The sequence below is a fragment of the Nycticebus coucang genome, chromosome 2, assembly GCF_027406575.1.
Source record: "Nycticebus coucang isolate mNycCou1 chromosome 2, mNycCou1.pri, whole genome shotgun sequence".
Lineage (NCBI taxonomy): Eukaryota > Metazoa > Chordata > Mammalia > Primates > Lorisidae > Nycticebus > Nycticebus coucang.
In genome coordinates, this window is record NC_069781.1 from 38843682 (window position 1) to 38866138 (window position 22457).

Here is a 22457-nt window from a genome sequence, read left to right on the forward strand (position 1 = left end):
TGATCGGGGCTCATCTCAGCCAAAGCACTCTGAGCATGAGGACCACATTTCTGTGACCCCAGAATCCCAGGCCAGCACAGAGAAGATGCTCAGTAAAGATCTGTTAGATGAGGGAATGACTGAATGAATGAATGAAGAAATGGGTGAACCAGGGTGTACCCAGCAAACACCATATAACTTTGATCCCAGGTGTGCACAGGTCATGAACTCCTATGGAAATGAAAATTGGGTAGGGTTTCCTTCCAAAAAAATTCAGCATTTATATAGCTTTTCCAAAGCCAGTCAACATCTTAACCAACTAGAAGAAAACAAGCAAATGAAAATTTAACAGTTAGAAACACAAAGCAGTTCAGACTTCTAGACAGAAATCCTGATGTGGGCCTCCAAAGTTATGACCTTGGCCTCCAGACCCAGGTAGCAGCTCACGAGACCCAGGGCATATCAGTGTTGAAACGGCCTCATCACTTTCTAAGCTTGAGGGGACGGGGAGTGAATGGGGGAATCCTGCTGACCATTGTTGGGTTTGTGGTTTGAACAGAAACTAATCTTTGTTTTGATGCTAAGATTTCAAGGTTTACTTGTTACTGTAGCATCACTTTCCCCATCCTGATTAACAATAGGGTGTTATTTCTTTAAAATCAGAATCTAGTGCATAAAAATGACTCTTTGCACCCCCCAGAACAAGGAGAATCCTTAGGAGCCCCATAATGTAGGACTTAATAGTTCAGTTTTTAGTCAAGCTTGGATCAAACCCCAGCTCTCCACTTATTACCTAAGTTATGTTGAATGAGTCACCTAACTTCACTGAGCCTTAGCATCTCCCTTGGTAAAAAGGGAGACAATAATGACTATTCAAAGGTAGAAAATACATGGAAAGGCTAAGCTCACCTCTGTGTTCAGTACACAAATATTCCATATTCATTACCGAAAAAACTTCAAGTACAATTGACAAAAAAGAGAAAACAATCACTTTGAATACCAACACCTACAAAAAAGTGACTAGGGATCTTACTGTGCTGTGTAATCTTCAGGGTACAGGTGGGAAGAGGCTTCAAGGAGCTGGGCCTTGAAGAATGAGCAGAATTACAGAAAATAGGAGTAGAGGGAGGGATTGATGGAGGCCCTGGCCAACAACTTGAGCTTGGAAAGAGCCCAGGAAGGAAGCAGCAGAACATAGCCTGGGAGGCAGGAGAGGGAAGGGCTTATTCTTTGTCCTTGGACCCATAGGCAAGGATAGCCACTGTGGGGTGTTAGGTGAGGGAGTGGGGAGGCAGCTGTGCCCTTTGCAGAGTCCACCCTGGGGGCAGTGTGAGCATGGATTAGGGGGTTGAGGGTAGGACCAGGACACTGGGATGGCACTAAAGAAACCCCATGAGGCAGGAGCTAAGGCAGCAATGGAAGCAGAGTGCAGGCCCCTCTCCAGGAGAGGTTAAGAAGACTGGCAGGACTCCCCTGTTTCACCCAGCTAGATCTTCATCTAGCTGGTGAACAAGGACCCATGCCTTGGAAGGTTCCTGTCCCCTTCCTATGAGGGGTCCAGGCAGGAACCTCTTCACCATGGTTCCCTGACGGTGCCATGAGAGCCCTTGAGAGCTCATCTCTAGCCTGGAGAGAGACTGCTGGAAGCTGGAAGCAAAGTTGCTTTTTAAGGCATTTGGGCTTTGTAATAAAGCTACTAGGGCACGTGAGGGCTTGGGAAACACAGGAGGACAAGTTAACAGTGGGATGAGTTCTGTAACTCAAAGTGGCCAAAGTCAGGCTTGTATGCATTTGAAATCACTGACTCTAGTCCATCAACCAAACCTTCCTTTGGCAAACTCCCAACAAGGCAGCCACAGAAGAGAACTGTGCTGAATTGACCCTCAGTAAGGACAGTAAGGTGTCCTGCCTCAAATAAGTGGCTTTTGGTTTTCAGGGGTCAATGTGGATGGGGAACCAGTGTAGCCTGTGACAAAAGGAATCTCAAGTCTTAGTAAGACTTTTGTTGTTAAAAGCGTTGCACTTTGCTGAGCCCCACACCCATGTTCACACAAGGAGATTTACTGATTCAGCACATATATCCTGAGGCCCTACTGTATGCCAGGTCCTTGGCTAAGCCCTGAGGACACAGAAATGAGTAAATAAGATGGTGTGTCTGCCCTAAAACTGTCAGACTTTGGAGGGGCCATAGACCCAGACCCAGATCAGACACAACTAACTGTGATTTGATGACACATGGGACGGTGGAGGTGAGAGCCAAGTGCACAAGGCTCGGCAGGGGGTGGAGGGAGCTTGGCAATGGTGGCCTCCTAGGAGAGGCCATCGACAGACCTGGAGGCTAAGTAGGAACTTTCCAGGCAAAAGTAAGCAGACAAGGGACTTCCAGGCAAGCAGAAGCATGAACTAAGTTGGGGATAGAGAGGAGAAAATAGTTAGTATGATTGGGGAACTGTGAGCTGGAAGGGAGGCCCTGGCTGTGGACCAGTCACCTGTAGAGCTCTGCGTCAGACAGATCCTTGGCCCTCACCCCGAACGACTGAACCGGAATGTCAGGTACACAGTCCGGGCAAGATCCCTCCCAACTGCTCCCCACCCTGCACTTTAACAGAGGTGACTTTGGTGTATGGCCAGGGCTGAGAACCGTAGGGATGTTAACTGGGACTCATCATAAGGTAGACCTTTCTGGAAATGCAAAGAATTGGATAGCAGGGCCCCAGACCCTATGGGAAGAGGGCAAGGAGGGGCCACCTTTGTAGTCCCTCTGCGATTCAGTCGGCTGGTTATGGCTTAGATTCAGTGTCTCCGAGGGTGGCAGGCTGGAAAGGCTGAGCGTGGGGAAGTGAGATTCGTTCCAAGAAAGAAGCCAGACAGAGAAGGGCGGGGACTGTCTGAGCTGCAAAGGGAAATTTCCTGTCCTGGAGAGGGGCTGCAGAGGAGAGCCACGTGGGGCCCTTCCAGGAGCTGATAAAAAGGAGGAGTCCCCAGCTCAGGGGTGGCTTGACTGAGAGCTACCTGGGCCCAGAGCCCAGGACACGGCCCTGCCCCCTTCAGGCTGGGCCGCAGGGTCAATGCTCTCCACTGCTCTGTGCCTTGGCGCCCTCTTGGTAGAACAGACCTAAAGGACGGGAGGCAAGCACGGGAAAGCCTGTCCACAGCGCAGATGGAGGGGCACGCAGAAGGGATTCTGATGACCGCTAGCCCCACAGCCACAGTGGGGTAGTGCCCTCAGGACTGAGAGCAGCCACAGGGGTTTGACACACTGATCAGCCCCAGCCACCAGCTAGGGAGGCAGGCGGCAGGGCGGAGCCCCCAAGAGGAAGAGGCATCCCCAGTGTGCCCGATGATGATGCTGAGTCAGCCCTGAGCAGGGTGAACTGCAAACCAATGAACTAACACTTCTCCACACTTCTCCTCCCCTAAACCTCGCAACAAAGCCCTCAATCAGTAGTAACAACAGCAAGCACTCACCACATGCTGCCTCAGGCCAAGCCCTGTCCAGGGTTTCACGGTCTTCCATCTAATTTTCACACTAACTCCATGAGGCACGCAAGAGAAGGAACCTGATCCTTGGAGAGGTTAAATCCCTTGCTCAAGGTCAACAGCCAGGAAGTGGCGGGGTTGGGACTCACACCTGGTGGGACTCCAATCTGCACCAGTTCTCTTAAAACCACTGAAAGGAGTGGACTGGGGAATTTGGGAAAGAAAAGGTTTGGGTACCCCAGAGGCCAAGTCCATTAAATCACTAACAACTTTTTCACTTCTTCAGATACTCTGGTTCACAGACCTCTCGGCCAGCATGTGTCCCACATGGCCCTGAGGAGAGGCCCAGGAAGGGATCCAGTTAGGCCTGGCCTGGGTCCTGACTCTGCCACCGTGGGACCCTGGCAAAGCCAGGCCTGTGCCCCTGAGCATCCATTTTCACATCTGTACAGTGGGGCTGATGCTACCTCCCTTGCGGGGTGGGGGCAGGGAGTAAGTGAAATCATATACACAAAAGCACCAGGCACACATGGGTATCAAAAAAAGCCAGTTCTCTTCCCTCCCGTCTGCTTCCATATGCCTGTCCAAAGTTGGCTGACTCCAGTGCCCCTGCCTCACTTGGGTCCTGCCATCATCTCAGGCTCTCAAACCCCACCCTTCTCCTCCGTCCTTCCCAATCCTCCCTCTGAGCCACCCTGGGCTACTGGCATCTCTACCTGAGTTGGCCTTGGGCTACTCTTTGCCCAGTGCCCTAAGCACTAGACACGCCCCTGGGGTGGCCAAAGGCTGATGGGCACAGAGGATTGCACCAGTGCCTGGAGCAGCCTCGCTCCCCGCTCAGCAGGTGGGCAGGCACCTTGGACCTTGACTTCTGCCATGCCAGCCACCCAAGAGTTGGTTGTGGTCCTGAGGATTAACTTCTGCAATACCACTCAGGCCATGACCTCATGAATGGGCATGAGGAGACTCATGCTCTAGCCCCAGCTTTGCCCACACACCTCTGGGCCAGTCTCTTCCCCTTTCTGGACCTCAGTTTGCCCATCTCTACAAAGGGCAGTTTTCTGTACCCCTTTCTACAGAAAGAGATGACCTTTAAGTCCTTCCAGTGCTAAAAGACTGTGATCCTATTCTGCCGGATCCACACACCTGTCACCTGAGAGCTATAGTTCTCAGCCTTCACCTTATTTCTATTTCCCTGCTTTTTTCTCTAGATATGAGTGTACAGAGTGAGCCAGATCAGTCCAGGAGATTGTTGGAGGTTTTCTGTGTTCAATGACTCAGATACTTCCTTGCTGTTTTCATTAAACATGGGCTCCTTGGTATCCCCACTGTCTGACTCAGGACTTTCGAAACAACTTCCCTGTCTTGGCCACAGGGTGTGTTCTCGGCCACAGGGTGTATTCCCAGGAGGCAGGAGAGCTGCCTTGCCCATGGGGTCAGAAGTGGGCTCCCAGAAGGACTGTGTAACTGTGATTTCACAGCGGGAGCCCTGGGCAAGTGTAACGGCAACATCAGTCAGGGCAATTTTCCTTGCGCCAGCCACTGGACTGTGACTTGTCCCACACTGCCTTATCTAACCCTCACAACAACCCTGTGAGACAGAGCTATTATTATCACCATTCCATGGAAGTGGAATTGAGGTTCAGAGCAGCTGAGTACATTGTCCAAGGCCACAGAACTGGGAAGCAAAGGAGCACAACGTTTGCCCTTGGATAGCCCTCTCGTGGTCACACTGCAGGGGGACACCTAGGTGTTTCAGTTTACCTAAGATTTTGCAAAATGCCACTGGCCAATACTTTCCTGACTTCCCCAGATGAGTCAATGATTAAACTCACAAATCTAAAAACAGAGGCATCAGACCTAGGGCTCTGGGCACCCTAAAAGCTGACCAAGACCACATGGCACAGTAGTCCAGTACTCACCGGGGCTTGAGTGTAGGTGACGGCTTCTAAGATCTCAGCTACTCCGTCTGTCTCTTGAAGCCCACTGGCCTCTCCTGAAGCCTGTGGAGAGACAAAGCACGCTACACACCGGGCAGGGGGGACCAGGTCACACAGGAGCTTGACAACTGGGAAATTCAAAGAAATCAACAAACCGGCTTCCGTGTGTGTGTGTGTGTGTGTGTGTGTGTGTGTGTGTGTGTGTGCGCGCGCGCGCATAAGAGAGAGAGGCTGAGGAGATGGCATGTATGCTGCGTGCACGGTTGATTATTCTTTCATCCAGATTCCCTTTGCTCTCCCGATCATCCACAGAAGGCTGTCATTGGAATCCTAGGCTGGGAACAATTACAGCTGAAGGCTGAATTCCTATTGTTACCTAATGCTCATAATCAGCCTCCTACAGACGGCCAGTGAGCCCGCGTGCCATGATTTTGTAACCAATCTCTTGTTCTCGGACCCTCGGGTTGTTTCCACTTTTTCAATATTCATGGCCATGTACAGATGCACGAAGGATGACGTGACAGGTTTCCCTGGCTTCACATGAACGCCAGGCCAGGGTCACCTGCTCAAGGAGGGCAAACGTTCTTACAGAGCCATATTCCACCTCTGAGTGGCTTTCTGACTGAATCAACAGCGTTCTGTGTTTCACGAAGTTAGTGAACTCAGCATATGTTTTATTGTGGGATTGACACCACCCAAAGAGCAACAGAAATTCTGGGAATATACCTCCATCTGCTTGCCTCTGACTCTGCATCAGGCCTCCCTCTCTCTGGAAGGCCCTTTCTTCCTCACCTACCTCACCCCTGCTTGTCACCGGTCAGGAATCAGCTTCTCACTCACCTGCTCTGAGTTCCTCCCCTGACCCACTGAGTTTGGGTTTGAGAACCTCTCTGTGTTCCCATCACACTTAGCGCTATGGCTGCCCTTGGGGTGAGTGTGAACGGCTTGAGGATGGGGGGGGAGGAGTTCCCCATTCTTCCCCTCATCTCCAGCATCTGCCCGGGGCTGTCACATTGTAGGTGCTCAGCAGATCCGGGAGGAGAGTGAAAGAGGGAGAAAGAAGCAGCCATCTTTATTTTCCTGCTAAGCACCCCATCCCCAGCTTTGGAGTTGAGTCATTTGCCGAGCATAAAAGCTAAATTTAGGTTAGTTTTTAATAGGAATTAACACCCAAAATATCTTAGCGTTTTGACTTTGATTTTTAGAATCCTGACACCGTTTCTTGGCAAGCTGTCTGGAAACCAGGCCACCGACCGCTACAGCCGTAGAAAAACCTAACACCTTGTAAGAAACACAACCCCCCCACCCCCCACCAAAGAGATGGCTGAAGCTCTTTGAAAGGTGAAATGAAGCCAAATGCCCAAAATAGGACTTGAGGCAGTGCTTGCCAAGATGAAAGGGTTCAGAGCCTCCACGATGCTGGGAGTGAAGAGCTGCTAGGCTGTGGGGCTGTAGGGCCCACTGGGGTGCAGGCACTCACCGAGGACTCTTCAGCTTCACACAGCTCCTCAGGGGTCCTAGGGTCAGGGTACACAGTCAGCTGCTGTATGGAGCCCTGGGGAAGGAGGGGGACCAGAAACCATGGTTTGCATGTGCACAGCGTGACTGCCGGTGAAATCACGACTGTTTCTGTGAGGAGAAGCACCATGAAAGCGGAAATGTGAGAATGTGGTGCCTGTGGCCATGCCTGGAAGCCAGGCCACCTCTCAGCCCCTTCAGCTGGCGGGGAGGGACTCTCCTTGGGCCAATATAACACTGACACCCTGAGTCAGAGAGGCCCTCGGGGAGCAGTGAATTCCAAGTGTGGACTCCACGATGGCCTCCTGCCTCGGGTTCTCAGGTTGACAGCAGTGGGCTGTGATGCCCGTCTCCCTCTCCTGGACAGTGTCTTTCCCCCATAGCTCAAAGCTCTGGGCTGGAAGGCCTTGTCCCAAGAAAGCCCTTGACTGTAGCCCTTGTCAGTAGCCCTTGACTACTCCTTCTCCCCAGGGCCCTCAAAGTGTGGGCATCTGGAAATCATCCCTCAGACTTTAACCTAACTCTCCCCACCATCTTCCACTGTACTACAGATAAACCTGACTGCCCCATGGTGCTGACTGGTCCACCGGTGAGGAGGAGTAAACGCACGTGCGGACTGAGTGGATAACAGGTGTCCGCAGTAACTTAGCAATTTCCTTTGGAATAGCTTCTTAGAAGCTCATTTTCAAACCAAAGTTAGTTTCTCATTTTTTTGTGTGTGCACGTTGTCCAAAAGGACAGAAAGGAGGCTAACACTCCCTCTGGTTTTCTGGCATATTCCACCTTCACAGAAAGTACGTAAGTGTAATTAAGATAAAATCATTTAAGGGTAACAAACCTTACTCTTTTATAATGCCTTAAAGCGTACAAAGTGCTTTCCCATAGGTTATCTCATTTGACTTTACAGGGCTGGGGGTAGGTTTTCTTATCTCCTCTTAGAGATTAGAAAACACATATCCTCTTAGAGATGAAAATCTCAGAGGATCAAAGAATCCCAGCACTGTTTAAAATCAGCAGACTAAATTGAAAAGTGAGGACTAGACTCTTGGTTTTTGTTTCCAGTCCTAGTGCTCGTCCCACCCTAGCATGCCCGCCTCACTGAGGACAGAAGAATAAACTAACAACGACAACAGGGATTGGTTGTTATTGCAGGGTGAGTCTCTGCCCATTGCCTCCCTGATCTGCCAGGAGAGGGATTTGACTCACGGTGAATCTCTCCAGCCCCGTGGCTCCTGCGTTGCCCACGAAAACTCCTGCGCTGGACTCGAAAGCCAAAGCCCGGGGCGACCGCTGAAAGGGGATGTGGCTGTGCTCCTCGCAGTCCATGAGGAGCGTCACTTCCTCACCCTGGACAATCACGGCAAAGCGGTTCCACTTGTGGGTCATCACAGGCACCAAAAAAGCAGCAGCCTCTTGGGACACATGTGATCCGGGCTCCGTGTAGTAAAGGATGACCCGCTGGTGGCCGTCCTCCACACCTGAGAGCCTCAAGCCCAGGTAGATGACCTTCTGGAAGGCATCAGTGATAGCGAAGAGCACGCCGCCTTGGGCACTGCTGGGTTTCACCGTGACACTGATGGCAAAGTCTCTGAAGAAGGTGGATGGGATGAGGGTCCTGACCGGGCGGCCGACGTTGGCGCCAGGCCCGAAGCTGTAGGCTGGGAAGCCACCATAGCCCGTGACAAAGGACACAGATAAGGGCAGTGGGACACCGATGAGCTCCGTGAGGTCCAGGTGGCCCTGGGAAGCAGGCTCTGCAGGGAGGAGAGAGAGGCCATGTTCACTATCGTGCTTGGAAAGGAGGAAGCAACTGGGCCACAGATGACACAGGACCCCTCAGGCACCCCTGAAACTGTGGTTTCCAAATCAGCGATTTTCAACCAGTGTGCCACAGCACACTGCTGTGCCATTTGAGGATCTTAGGTGCACTGCAAAAATGTTTAAAGATCATTAATTAAATTATGTTCGAAAGCACTTCAAAGCACAGTAAGTATATTCTTTATTTTCGTCTTTTTTTTTTTTTTTACCAACATAATTTAAGTGTGCCAGGAAGTTTAACTATAGGTCAAGTGCGCCATGAAATAAGAAGGCTGAAAAACATTGTTCTAAATTGTTACCTTTCAAACCTTTTTGACAACGACCTACCATAAGAAACGCATTTACATCGCAACCCAATATGCGCATGTAAAGATAAATATTACATGTAGCTCTAACACTGAAACAAATATTTCATAAAACATTATTGACTTTTAATACTTTCCAGGCACTCAAATATTTTCCTTTCCATTTCATTGTTCTTTTTCTCCTTTATTTAATGAAAAACATGCTGGCAATGACCTACTAAGTTGATTCCATGAACCATAAATGGATTGTAGACTTTCCGGTTCAGAAAGGAATCTCAGAGGTCTCCTGATACAGCTATCGGTGTACAAAGCACGAACCCTGCCCAGGTGTGATGAAAGCCACTCGCCACATGTGGCTGCTGAGTGCTTGAAATGTGGGTTTCCCCGAATGAGATGTGTCAGGTGTAAAGCACAAACTGAATTTCAAAGACTTAGTTTAGAAAAAAGGAATGTAAAATATCTCATGCATCATTTTTATATTATTATATGTTGAAATGATTAACTTCAAAAAACATTTGATTAAAATGTATTATTAAACATTTTTTAAAAGAACAATATGAGGAAAAAGGATGAGTCCCCCAGTGAAGAAAGAATATATTAATTCAGCTGAAGCTCTCATGAACTCTCTCCAGGCCTCGCCTCCTCCCGTGCCCCGGAGGTAGCCACTCCACTCGTGGGGATCTGGCGCTCATCATGCTGTGCCTTTGTTTGTATGTTTACTCCACCAGAACTCGGAGCCACTGTGCGTGTTCTAAACGTTACGTAAGTGTCAGCACCCTGCATGTATTCTTCTGGCACTTGCTTTTCTATTTCTCACTCAACATTGTATTTTTGAGATTTATCCTTGTTGATATTATACATGTAGCTCTGGTCTTATGCTTTCACAACAGTACAGTCGAGTATAATTGGATTTATTCACTTTTCTGCTGCTGAAAAGTGAGGTTTCCATTACTATTCAAACAATACTGCTATGGACTCCCTTACACACATCTTGTGGTGCTTACATGCACAGGTAATTCCACCACCTGGAGACAGAATTATTGGATGACCTGGTATGTGCCCCTTACAGCTTCACTGAATGTTCTCTGAAGCAACTGTGCCACCCTGCATGCTCACTAGCAAATGTCGATTTGGGGGGGGCAGAGAGATACGATTTGGGAGAGGATCCTTGGAGCTTTTTAACTGTAGTGGTAATGTTTATTGTTTAAAGTAGGTGATATAAAGGAGAAGTATCACCATATTATTCTTTGATGGAAAACATTTCACAACAGTTTTTATGAAAGTGATTACCTACTCCTTGACAAAGGAGTAAATCTGTTGGTGGCCGGCTTAGAAGCCTTCTCCGGCTGTCTACAGCCTCAGGGTCAGGGCTGACCAAGCTGCTCCCCCTGGCTTGAGAGGATCTTTGTGGTCTGGACCCTGCTGTGTTCCCTACTGCCTGAAAAGCACTGGCACAGTCCCTCGAGTGCCCCATGCTGTTCTAACATCTTAGGAGTGCGTTCCTCTCTGCCATCTACCCCATCCTTCCCCAGGTATTCTGTTCAAGATTCAGCCCAGCCTTGCCTCTCTGAAACCCCTTGCTTCACCTCCCACTCCACACCCTTCCCTCCTGGAACTGCATTAGAAGCCCCCTCCCTACAGACTGGGGCCCTCCATCATAGCCCCCCTATACTGCGTGTCATTGTAGGGTCACTTGTCTCTCTGCCCATTGGACCATGAACACAAGGGCCACACCATTCATCTGTGTTCCCAGTGACCAGCCAGTGCTGATGAATAAATGAATGAAGAAATAAATGAAGGTATGAATGGACCTAGTACAATCCTCTCATTTTACAAAAGATTAAACTAAGGTTAATAAAGTGTTCGCTGGCCAGGAATTCAGATGTGATTCTCAACTAATTGCTTGTCCTCTCCAGTTTCCAACTTGCTTTAAAACAGAAACGAATTTTAAGTAATTTGGGTTTAAGATTCAAACTCCAGAAGGCTTAAAAGACTGATAAATTTGTTTAAATTTGGCTGCATAGAAATTAAAAAGTTCTATTTCTGTGTAGCAAAAAAATAATGATGATAACCCTTACCATGCCAAATAAAAGCCCCCAAACTAATATCACAGACAACAAACTTATTTGCCTAATATGCAAAGCAAATGAAAACCCCATGGAAAAATGAGCAAAGAATAGATAATTCCATCAGTAAAAGAAATAAAAATGGACCTTAAACGCATGAAAAATATTCAGTGTCACCTGTAATGAAAGAAATACAAGTTAAGACTACAAAAAGATAATGGTTTTCCCTACCGGATTAGTAAAGATCAGAATGTTGGGTGATGTGCTGTGTCTGCCAGGGGTTGAGACCACAGGCCATCTCATGCATTGTTGGTGGCATCATAAATTGGTACACCAGTGTGAGAGGCAACTTGACAACATTTATCAAAATTGCGAACACACAGAAGTACTCTTTGACCCAGCAGTTCTACTTCTACGAATTTTCTAACAGATAAAATTATATAGATGAAATATAAAACATGTAGCGTTCACTGCAGTGCTCTGGGAGGCCAAGGCAGGGGGATTGCTTGAGCTCAGGAATTCGAGACCAGCCTGAGCAAGATTGAGACCGTCTCTAAAAATACCCAGGCATTGTGGCAGGTGCCTGTAGTCCCAGCTACCCGGGAGGCTGAGGACTTGAGCCCAAGAGTTTGAGTTTGCTGTGAGCTATGATACCATAGCACTTTACTGAGGGTGACAAAGACTCTGTCTCAAAAACAAACAACAAAAAAGAATATTCACAGCAGCATTTTTAAAAATTTACCTAAATGTCTATCTTTGGGAGTGGTCAAGTATATCCATGCAATGAAATACAAAGCAGCCTTTGACAAGAGGTTATTCCTTAGGTACTAATATGAAACAATCAACAAAATAGAGTAAGTAAAATCAGACCAAAACTGGCAAGGTGCAGAATTAAATTGCTATCATTTAGAAATATACAGTATATTTTAATATGTTAAATATATAAAAGATATATATGTGTGTGTGTGTGTACATATACACAGTAGATTACAGTTCTTTAGGACACAGAAGGAACTGAGATCAGAGGTTGTCTCCAGGGAAGGAAGTTGGTGGCTGGGACATTTCTTTTCACTGGATAGCCTTTCATACTTTCTCAATTTTACACCATGGACATAGTATGAAAAGTAAAGATACTTACGTATTTTTAAAGAGATTAACTCCTTCACCTGGATGGAAGTGGAAGACATTATTCTTAGTAAAGCATCACAAGAATGGAGAAGCATGAATCCTATGTATTCAATCTTGATATGAGGACATTAATGACCTAGTACAGGGTGGGGAAGGTTGTGAAAGGAAGAGAAGACAGAGGGAAGGAGGGAGGGGGTGGGGGTCTTGGTCTGTGACATACCTTTTGGGGGCAAGATACAATTATAAGAGAGACTTTACTTAACAAATGCAATCAGTGTAACCTGGTTTCTTGTACCCTCAGTGAATCCCCAACAATAAAAAAATTTAAATAATAATAAATACAGATTTTTAAAAAGAGAGGTTAACTCCTTGTATCCACTTTTTTTTTTTTTTTTTTTGAGACAAATTCTCACTCTGTCACCCTAGGTAGAGTATCATGGTGTCATAACTCACAGCAACCTCAACCTCTTGGGCTCAAGTGATCCTCCTGCCTCAGCCTCCCAATAGCTGGGACTATAGGTTCCCACTACCACACCTGGCTAATTTTTTCTATTTTTAATAGAGACAGGGTCTTAGTCTTGCTCAGGCTGGTCTCCTGAGCTCTAGCAATCCACTGCCTTGGCCTTCCAGAGTGCTAGGAGAACAGGCATGAGTCACCATGCCAGGCCTTTGTATCCACTTTTAAGAAGTTATAAATCCTTTTCTTGCTTTTCTTTACTCAGACATAGCTTATCCGTGCACAGAAAAATAAAAGAGAAAAGAAACAAAAAGAAAAGCAAACATCCCACTGACATTTGTTTTCTCCCCTCCACAGTTTAAAGATCAAAACAAAACAAAACCATGAGCACCCTACTGATAGCTCTGCTTTCCTCCTCCCTGATCTAATCCAGTAAACGGCTCTTCCTCCAGTTCCTCTCCTACTGAGATCAGGAGGAAGAGGGTCCTTTCTACTGGGATGCTCCAGGTTTGGAGAATTACTGGTTGCACAGGCAGTACACAGGCCTCAGTTTTCCATCCAGTGGCTTGTTCCCAAGTGGCATCCCTGCAGTTCCAGGGTCAGGTGGGGGCTCAGGACACACAGGGGGAAGGGGCTGAGAGGTTCCCACTCAGAAGCCCAGTGCTTCCCAGGACTGGTACATCCAGGCTTGCATGTAGCAATTCTGGGAATTCCTATGCCCAGGAGTCAGCTTAAAAACAAAAATTTGTGAATCTATCAAACCTCTTTGTTTTATAGAGAGGGAAACTGATGGTCAGGGAGACACCATGACCAGAAGACACAGCCAGGGGGTGGCAGATGGAGCAGCAAGCTGAGGTGGACAGAGACTTGGCAATCCCAAGTCCCCAGAACTGGTGCCCTCCATGACCCCCGATGCTTCCAGATCCTGGCCGTTGGTTGGTCAGCTGGAGAGTGGACAATGGAAGCAGCCTGCCAGGAGAACACCCTCAGCTTTGGGCAGAGATGGGTACAGATCTAGCCTTTGCCCTTTACCAAATGTGCATGCAGCCTTTGGGCAAATGACTGACTGGTGATATGGAACGGTTTCTGCCCACTTCCCAGGTGGGGCTCCAGTGAGATGACAAATGACAGTGCATGCCTAAGAAAGCTTAGTGATTCATTTTCAATTCGATGTATAGGCAGGAGTTTAGCCAAAACCAAAGTCTACAAAGAGATTCCTCCACAACGCTCCCGCCCCCTGCTGCCCAGGCCTCAGCTGTTGAAGGGAGGACATGTGTGCAGGCACTGGCCTACAGGACTTGTTTCCACTGGGTTGACCCCAGAGGGAGCCACGCCCCCAAACTGGAGCAAGCCAAGTCAGCCCAGCTCTGCTCTCAGCAACCCCGCCTCCCTCCCTATGCACTGACCCATGGTGTGGTGTGGTGGGGGACGACCCTGGCCTGGAGTGACCCGTGCTCAAGGCTGCACCTTGGCCCGCTGGCTCATTTCCCCTTGGCCTCCAGCAGGAGGGCCACCTGCTCAGGCAGCCACAAGGGAGGGGAGGAGAAACCAGGGAGCCAAGACAAACAGGCCCAGGAGCTTGGTCCACGAGCTTGTCCTGGGATGGCTCTGTGCTGGGCAGGAAGGGAGGCGGGTGGGGAGCACAGATGGTGGGAAGATATCCCACCATCTTGGAGGGGCAAGACCTAGGGGTGGGGAATGTGTTGCTGCTGGTGCCAGCATGGAACTCTCCAGCCTCACAATCCTCCGAGAGGGCCCACACTTCTCCACAGATAATAAATATCTGCCTCCTAGGACAGTTGTGTGACTTGAATAAAATGATACACCTAAAATGTTTAGCACACTGCTTAGCACACAGAGTGCTTAATAAATAGTAGCTACCATTTCTGTCACTAATATTATCCTGCTATCCCTTGCAATTGTCATAGTGGGAAATTCAAAACAGCCTGAATGGGTTCTATCCTTTCACACGTCCACACCTTTGTGTATTCTGTTCCCTCCACCTGAGGAACTGCTCCACACTTATCCATGTCAGTTTCAATGTCACCACCTCCTCCGTGAAGTCTTCCTGGATGCTCCCATTGGGTGGTATGGTTATTCCCATTCCTGAACTTGGCTCTGACTCTATGTAGCACACATCACATCATATCATAGAAGACCCTAACAGTTGGGGTGGGGAGCTCCCCATTTGGGGAGCTCCTTGGGTATAGGAACTGTGTTCCACCAGTCCCTGTCTTCCCAGTACCCAGGCTCTGGCCCTGAGCAAATACTCAGGAAGTGTTTGCTGGCTGGTCTGGATTGTAAGCATTCCAGATTCAGAAGTGCCAGGCTCAGAGTCTGAGGCCCTGGTGAGGGGCAGTGAGGTCAGTCGTTGGTCCTGCATCCAACAATGACCTCACAGCAAGTTCATTCATCACCTGGAACTCCAGTCCCCCTCCCTGTACCATGCTGGATCCACTGGCCCAGGAAGTCCATGTGAGAGGTACACAGCCAGAGGGCAATGAGAGAGGTCCAGGCAGGGGAGGCAGGACTCAGGTTCAAGTCCTGGCTCTGTCTGTGTTCTTGGGTCAGCTGCTCCCCCTCCCATCTCTCCCTCTAAATCTCCAGGTCAGGGATTTAGACAAAAAGGACCTCTCAGAGGTGGACCCACTGTGATTTACTCCATGTATCTTCACTGCCTTCAAACCTCAGTCTTATTCTCTTGCTTCATTAATGCTTAGGGATAGCTTCATTGCCAATGAAGGATTTTCAACTACTTTTCTAGTTCATGAATTTGATAATATTTATAAAACCCCCTTGATTCCACTGTGCCTTGTATGGTGCTGGAGATATGGAGCTAAGCCGGGAATGTGTGCTCTCAAGAAGCTCACTATCTAGGTGACCATAAGCAGTCATCTGTTCATGTTACTCACAAGCTCCAAAGCCTTCAATGGCTCCCCAGTGCCTTCAGCATCAAGTCAAAATTCCACTTAAGATACCCTCTGCTGCCTCCTTTTCTCCCTTTGTCTTCATTTGTTCTATTTCTCCTATTGACATCATGTTGCCCATCTTCCCACAGCTTCTTTCCAGACTCTCTCAGCTGCACCCCTTCCCACCTTCCCACCCTACAAACAGAGCAGCGGGCAGTACCCCCTCCTCTAAACACCCGTGTAAGGGCTTGGAAGAGCAGACACTCGGCAATGCGGCCTGAAGGAGAGGACAGATAGACACAACCTGGGCCTCGCTACCAGCAAATCTTTGGTTCAGATTCCAGAGCCCAATACTCCAGGCGGCCCCTCCCCAGGGCACCGGGAGGAGAAATCAGATGGCTTTAGAGATGGACCAGACAGAGGAAAATCTGAGCAGTCACCACAGGGTGCAACTTTCCTCCCAAGGGTCCAAAGCCAGTTTCCATGGAATCCAGGGCCGAATCCTAGCATGAAGAAACAAACAAGGCAGGGTCCAGGCTTTCCATCCACGGAGATGACAGAGACCTGGCTAGAGGTGAAGGACCGGAATTCTCATCTCTCTTCCTGTCTGTCACAGTCACAGGGACATCTGGTGCCTCTCCAACCCAAATGGGCCTCAGTTTCCCCTTCTGTGCAATGGACTGATCAGTCCTTCCATCTGTGGGGTCTTGAGGCTGTGCTGGAGCTAGCCTGGGCTTTGGCACCTTGCTTCCCTGGGGAACTGTATCTGGCTTTGCAAGCTCCATCTCACAGATGATCAGCTGGGCCCTGAGCCCAGCGCTGGCCCTTGTTAGCTTTTAAGGCCAGAAGAGGCTAAAGAGCGTTTTTTCTGGCTCCAGGTCAAGGATGGCCGTGGAGATGTCCCGAAGGAGGCGCGAGGGAGGCTGAGGACGCCCCGGCCGGAGCGCAGCAGCGGCCCCCAGCGGTCTCTTACAGAACTGCGCCTCCACCAACCTGTCCCAGCCAGGGCTCTGGAAGGGACTCAGGAGGGCAGGTGTGAGGTCAGACAGGGAGTGTGGCCAGGCCAGGTCAAGACCCACACCCCTCCCTCCCATCCTCTGCTCTTTCCCTACACCCGTGGTCTGAGGGGGCCCACATGCCCCTCCAGCATCTCTTCCACTGCCACCCATGTTTCTGAATACCAGTGGAGAACTCGGACAGCCTCAAAGGGGACACGATGATTCCTTCAAGATGTCACTGCATTCCCACTGGGGGCCAGGGATCAAGGGGTCCAGGTGACCCCATGATGGGGATGGAGCCAGCAGGCTGAGGATGTGCAGGACAAAGTGGGGGCAGAGACTAGCGATCCTAGCAGGGTTCCTCTGCCTGGTCCATCTCTAAAGCCATTTCTAAAGCCCCTGGGGAAAGAGGAGGTCCCTGGTACCTCTCCTCTGCTGCTTGCAGAACGAGCCGGGAGCCTCAAAGAAGCCAGGTGTCCCTCCTCCAAGCCCCGTGCCAGGCTGTCTTTCCTGGGAGGGGTAAATTCTTCTCAGGATTATTCTTGACCTTTCCTTTGAACATCCCTGCAGAGAGGTGGCTGCTGAGGACCCTGGATGGGTCTAAGCCAGACCACATGGCCTGTAGGCTTCCTCTGCTCTTATATCTCTAGAGATAGGAAGCTGGGAGTTCAGTAAGCCACAGACTGTGCAGAAAGATCACATCCAGGTAGAAGTATCCTCCGATACATTGAGAGCCTTCTGGTCTCTGCGTGCACATCTCCACTGTTGGGGAGATCACTGCCCCCAACTCTCACAGCAACCCTGGCCATGCTGGACAGTTCTAAGTCTTCAGAATTTCTCTCTTAGCTGAACTAGGGTGAATCTCCCTGTAACTTACACCCACCTGGGTGGGCCTAGCTCTGCTTTCTGGGACCACACATGGTCAGCTCCAACTTGCACAGCTTGATCTCTGAGATGCTACATGGGCTGATAGGAATTGCCCCAGCGCGAGACTAGTCTTTGCCACCAATTTGGCACATGACCTTGAGCTGTTTGAGCTGTTTCTTCTCTTCCCTGAGCCTGAGATTCTCTATCTACAAAACTAGAGCTTGGACTTGGACTAAATGTTTTCCAAAGGCCCTTGCCAGGTCTGAGAGCCTAAATTCTGCCTCCTCCTAGTCTCCAGCCTGTGTTCCAGTTTTTCTAACCACCCTGAACTGCCGGTTCCTTCAGCCCACAGCCTTCAGGCCTGGAAGGAATGACTCCAACAGGGACAGAACAAACCCAGACTTCCCCACAGACTTCCTTGTCTTTGGGCAGCATGGCCTGGCCAGAGGCAAGGAGCACTGTGCCCAGGAAAATGTCACAGCTCTCTGCCTGCGAGGAAACTCAGCCCCACCCAGGCTGGAGTCTCCAGGGGCTCCTGGCTCTACCTGATTCTCTTTCTGAGGAACATGAACACAGCACAGTCATGCTGCCTGAGGATCCATCTGCACCCAGCAAAGATGCAGGAGGTTCTTAGAAAAACCTACCACCCAGGGCATTTCTTAGAAGAAGAACTGTTTCCCTGCCAGGGAAAAAAATCTTGGATCAACTTAGAAAGGAGATCTGGCTTGGCCACAATCAAAGACCCCATTTTTCTGAATTACAGAAGAGTATTTTTCTACATGTAAACTTAGAACGCCTCCTTCCCTTTTCCAGTTTTCATATATAGCATAGGAATTTTCTGCTCAATGAAGTTACTGTGTGTGAGTGTTTTCTCTCTCTCACTCTCTCTCTCTCTCTCTCTCTCTTCTGTCTTAAACTGAGGAAAGGATAGTTTTGGAGAGGCCTGGAGCTAGGGTCCAGGGCTGCAGCAGCTGGAAGGCACTCAGCCCGGTTGGGAGCTCCAGCCAGAAGAAGTGGTCCACACTTGTGCAGCACCCCCTCTTGTTTTATAAGCATCATTCACTCTCCCAGGAAGGAGGCAAGGCAGAGGAAGGAACCAAGCCCCAGAGAGAGGAAGTGACTCACTCACAGCCCCCAGTGCCGGAGCCAGCACTGGAGACCCCGAGCAGGGCCCTGCCGGTTACAGCACACTGCCCCCCAAGCTCTGCTTGTGTCCCTGCCAGGCACAGTTGCACACCTCTGTGTTCTCATAGTCCCCGCCCATCTGGACACCCTCATCCATCTACATGCTAAAGAGTCAGCTCCCTGTCCTCTCCTAGGGGTAGACATGGGCTCCTGGGCATGGACCGTTCCTGCTCATCTCCCATTCCTCTGCTCCAGCACAGAGCCTGGCCCCAGGGATCTGTGAGTGAGCTGAATGACAAGAAACAACAGCATCTGAGCTGAGAAGGACCGCACACTTGCTTCTTACCAAACACTGTTCAAGGAGCTTTCCACAAATCAGTCAGCTGCACGCTTGATTCTCTAGAAGGCAGATGATTTTATTATCTCTACTTTACAGGTTAGAAAACTGAGGCCTGGAAAAGTTAAATTACAGTTTCAAGGCCCTGAGGTTAAGGTGGAGTCAGGACCTAAATAGGAATAGGGAACATATCACAGTGGGAAGGGTCCAGCCCCAGTCATGCCCCCAGCAGCTTTTAAAAGTCAAAAGTCCTGCCTCGCCCTACAGAATCATTCTTCCAGGGTCTAGCCTGCATAAGTCTGATGCCCACATGCAGTTGACAGCCACAGGTAAGGGTTCACTACCTGCCTTTGGCATCAGACAGACCACTAACTGGCTGTGTGGCATTGGGCGAGCCACCTCACATCTCTGAGCAGAACCCTAATCTATACAGCAGGGGTCCTCAAACTGTAGCCCACAGGCCACATAAGGCAGTGTGATTGTATTTGTTCCCATTTTGTTTTTTTACTTCAAAATAAGGTATGTGCAGTGTGCATAGGAATTTGTTCACAGTTTTGTTTTTTTTTAAACTATAGTCCAGCCCTCCAATAGTCTGAGGGACAGTGAATTGGCTCCCTGTTTAAAAAGTTTGAGGACGCCTGCTTTACAGTGAGGCAGCACCAAAACCAGCTCGCAGAGCCCTGGCGAGGACAGACAGCACAGTGAGCACCCAGGGTCCTGGCTTGCCTGACGGGTGCTGGCATGGCCGTGCACGCTCTAGCTCTGTTCAACCTCACAGCCACCCCCACCTGATAGCCATTTAAGTATTACTATTAAATAACATAATTGGATAAATGAGCCTGTGTCTAATGAACTCAGTCGAGTAGCCTGGAGACAGCATGGTATGACCCCCGTTCTCTGACCTGGGTCTGCTTGCCACCTCCCCTACATGCATGCGCACACGTGTACACGCGCACCTCAGTCCTGGCTGCAGCCAGCTCCAGTGCAGGGGCCATATCTGACCTCAGGAAGCAGGAGTGGGCCCTGCTGCCTTGCTGTGGTGAGGCCCTTGGACGCCGCCCTTCATCTCCCTCCCCAGACCTCTGTTCAGGGAACCTGGGTACAGAGCCACTCCAGGGACCACGTAGACCAGGTGGCATGGAGAAGGCCAGCAGGTGTGGGCAGGTATGAGCCGCCAGGGGCATCTGGGAAGAGTTTTGTAGTCAACTCCTCTCTTCTTACAGACTTTCCTTTCCATTTGGGGAACAAAGAGTCTTTGAGCTCCTTGAGGACCTTGAATCCCGAGGATGACATCAACTGAAATGAATCATCACCGCCTCCCAGCAGGCAGCTCTGGAAAGCTCGGCTCCGGGCTCTGGGAGAAAAACACATGGAAAAACGGCCAGGAGGCGAAGGGGACTGTCAGGGGCACATGAGGGGCACTGGATGGGAGCACATGGTGACCTGCTGAAAGTGGGTGCCCTGCAGCCCTCGGCTCCTGGGCTCGACATCCTGAAGGGATACAGAACCACTGCTGGCGGGGCAGACAGGGCCATGTGGACACAGGGACCGGAGGGTTGCAAGCCGCATTTTCCAGGGCTAGGGATGGTGGAGCAAGGGGCATAGAGAAGGCTCCCAGCAGGGGATGCTAACCCACACACTCTCATGTACATCCTCTCACACATACCCCTACAGATTCACACTCGTAAACACACACCCATACACATTCTCTGGAATGTTCACACCACACCCAGAGTTATGTTAACACACACATTTACACACAGAGACACACACTTGTGTGCACACATTCACACACTCCGTACACAGACTCACCCACACTCACACTGCCACACATTTGCACACTCACACGCACACTCTACCTTCATTCATGGTCCTCTCAACTAACACACATTTACACACACTCACCTGCACTCACACATCCTCACATCCAAGCAACAGTCCCACTTGAAGAAAGTGTTCTGCAGCTAAAAACAAAGAAGCAAACTGGTCGCTGAAAACCCTTCCACGTGACAGATGTGGAAGTTGGGACATCACAAGGGCAGATATGTTTGGAGGGGCCCATGAAAAGTCTGCAGCCCACCCTGCCCTCACTTGCAACCTCCTTAAGGGCCTGGAGGTCTCTGACTGCCCTTCCCACACATGGGGCTTTGATCTCTCTGACATGAGAGGCTTTTCTGTATTTCCCTCCTTTCCTCCGTGACAGTAAAACCATCTCCCCCAAATATCAGACTTGGGGTCGCATTGCCACAGAGCATCGAAGCCCATTAGCCCACCTATCAGAAGCAATAGTAGAAATAGTACATAAATAAATTCAGACAGCTGACACCTGGCACAGGGAGGCAGTGTGCTCAGTAAACATTTCATGTGTGTACCACAAGGACTCACGTGTACCCAGCCCTGTGTCCAAAGCCCTGAGCACCAAAGGCTTTGCCAACAGCAGTGGTCCTCAACCCTGCCTCCACAGCAGAATGACCTGGGGAGATTTTCATTAATACCAATGCCAGGGCTTTACCTCCAGAGGTGTTGATTCAGTTGGCATGGGAGAGTTTGAACCAGCTCCCCAGGTGATGCAAATTCCAGCCCCCAAATTCTTCATAACTACCCCACTCTTATTATTCTTAATTTACAGATGTGCAAATTGAACCACAGAAAAGTTAAATAACTTGCCCAAGGTCATACAACTATCGAGTCCCAGAACTGGTGATTTTAAACCCTCTCCTGTCTGCTACAAGATGTTGAGTCTCCCTCTGCTCCTCTCTGGGAATGTCACTCACCCTGTGCTGACCCACTGCAGGAAGCACACCTGTGTATCCCAGCCCTCCATGGCTTTGGGCCCCTCTGCCTCTCTCTTCACCGTGACATCCCTCCCCATTCTCAGCATCAACATCCGGTACGTCCCTACCAGCCCCCAGGATCCAGGCTCTGCTGACAGTGAGAGACAGTCTCTCACAGGCTTCATCTTCTGACCAGCACTGGCAGGGCAGGAGGCTCTAGTCCTGCCAGTGGTTGTTGCTATTGCTATTATCATCAGTGATAAAGCCTGCTTTTCTCTCCTGTGAATTACTGAAAGATAGCTTTGTGCAGTTTTCCCTCTGGGCCTCAGTTTTCTCATCTGCGAAGTGGGCAATAGAACCTCCCTCACTGGATTGCAGTGAGGGTCAAACGTGTCCATGAACATGAAAATTCATTGTCAAGTGCAGCTTGCTAAGGCATAGGGAACAATGAACACGGACAAGGCTCTAGGGGCCAGAAATACTGGTTTTCTTAGGTTAGTGAAATCTGCGCATGGTAATAAGAAATATAATGTAGCCATTGTAACTTAAGCAGAATTTCCACCCCAGCCTTATAATGGGCTGTCTTGAGTAAAATGGAGCTAAGCAGAAGCTGGAACCCAGAATCAGTTCACTCCTCCTCCCCACAGGGTAGGAAGCTGTAGCCAGGCCCAAGAACAGCTGCCGGAAGAAACAATTCAATAATGATAATAAAGCCCATGTTCCCTAGAGTAGGCTGAATGCTGACACCCCTCCCCC

General features: G+C 49.6%; 1 protein-coding gene across 3 annotated transcripts in view; it reads right to left on the bottom strand.

Moving 5' to 3' along the window:
• Window positions 1-22457, bottom strand: part of COL15A1 (collagen type XV alpha 1 chain) — a 106709-nt gene that overhangs the window by 59911 nt on the left and 24341 nt on the right. For all 3 annotated transcript variants that reach the window (XM_053567796.1, XM_053567804.1, XM_053567788.1), the window contains 3 exons: window positions 8124-8671; window positions 6880-6954; window positions 5382-5462 (listed from right to left, as the gene is read on the bottom strand). In XM_053567796.1, the coding sequence (XP_053423771.1) occupies window positions 5382-5462; window positions 6880-6954; window positions 8124-8671 (704 nt within the window). The remainder of the gene's footprint in view (window positions 1-5381; window positions 5463-6879; window positions 6955-8123; window positions 8672-22457) is intronic.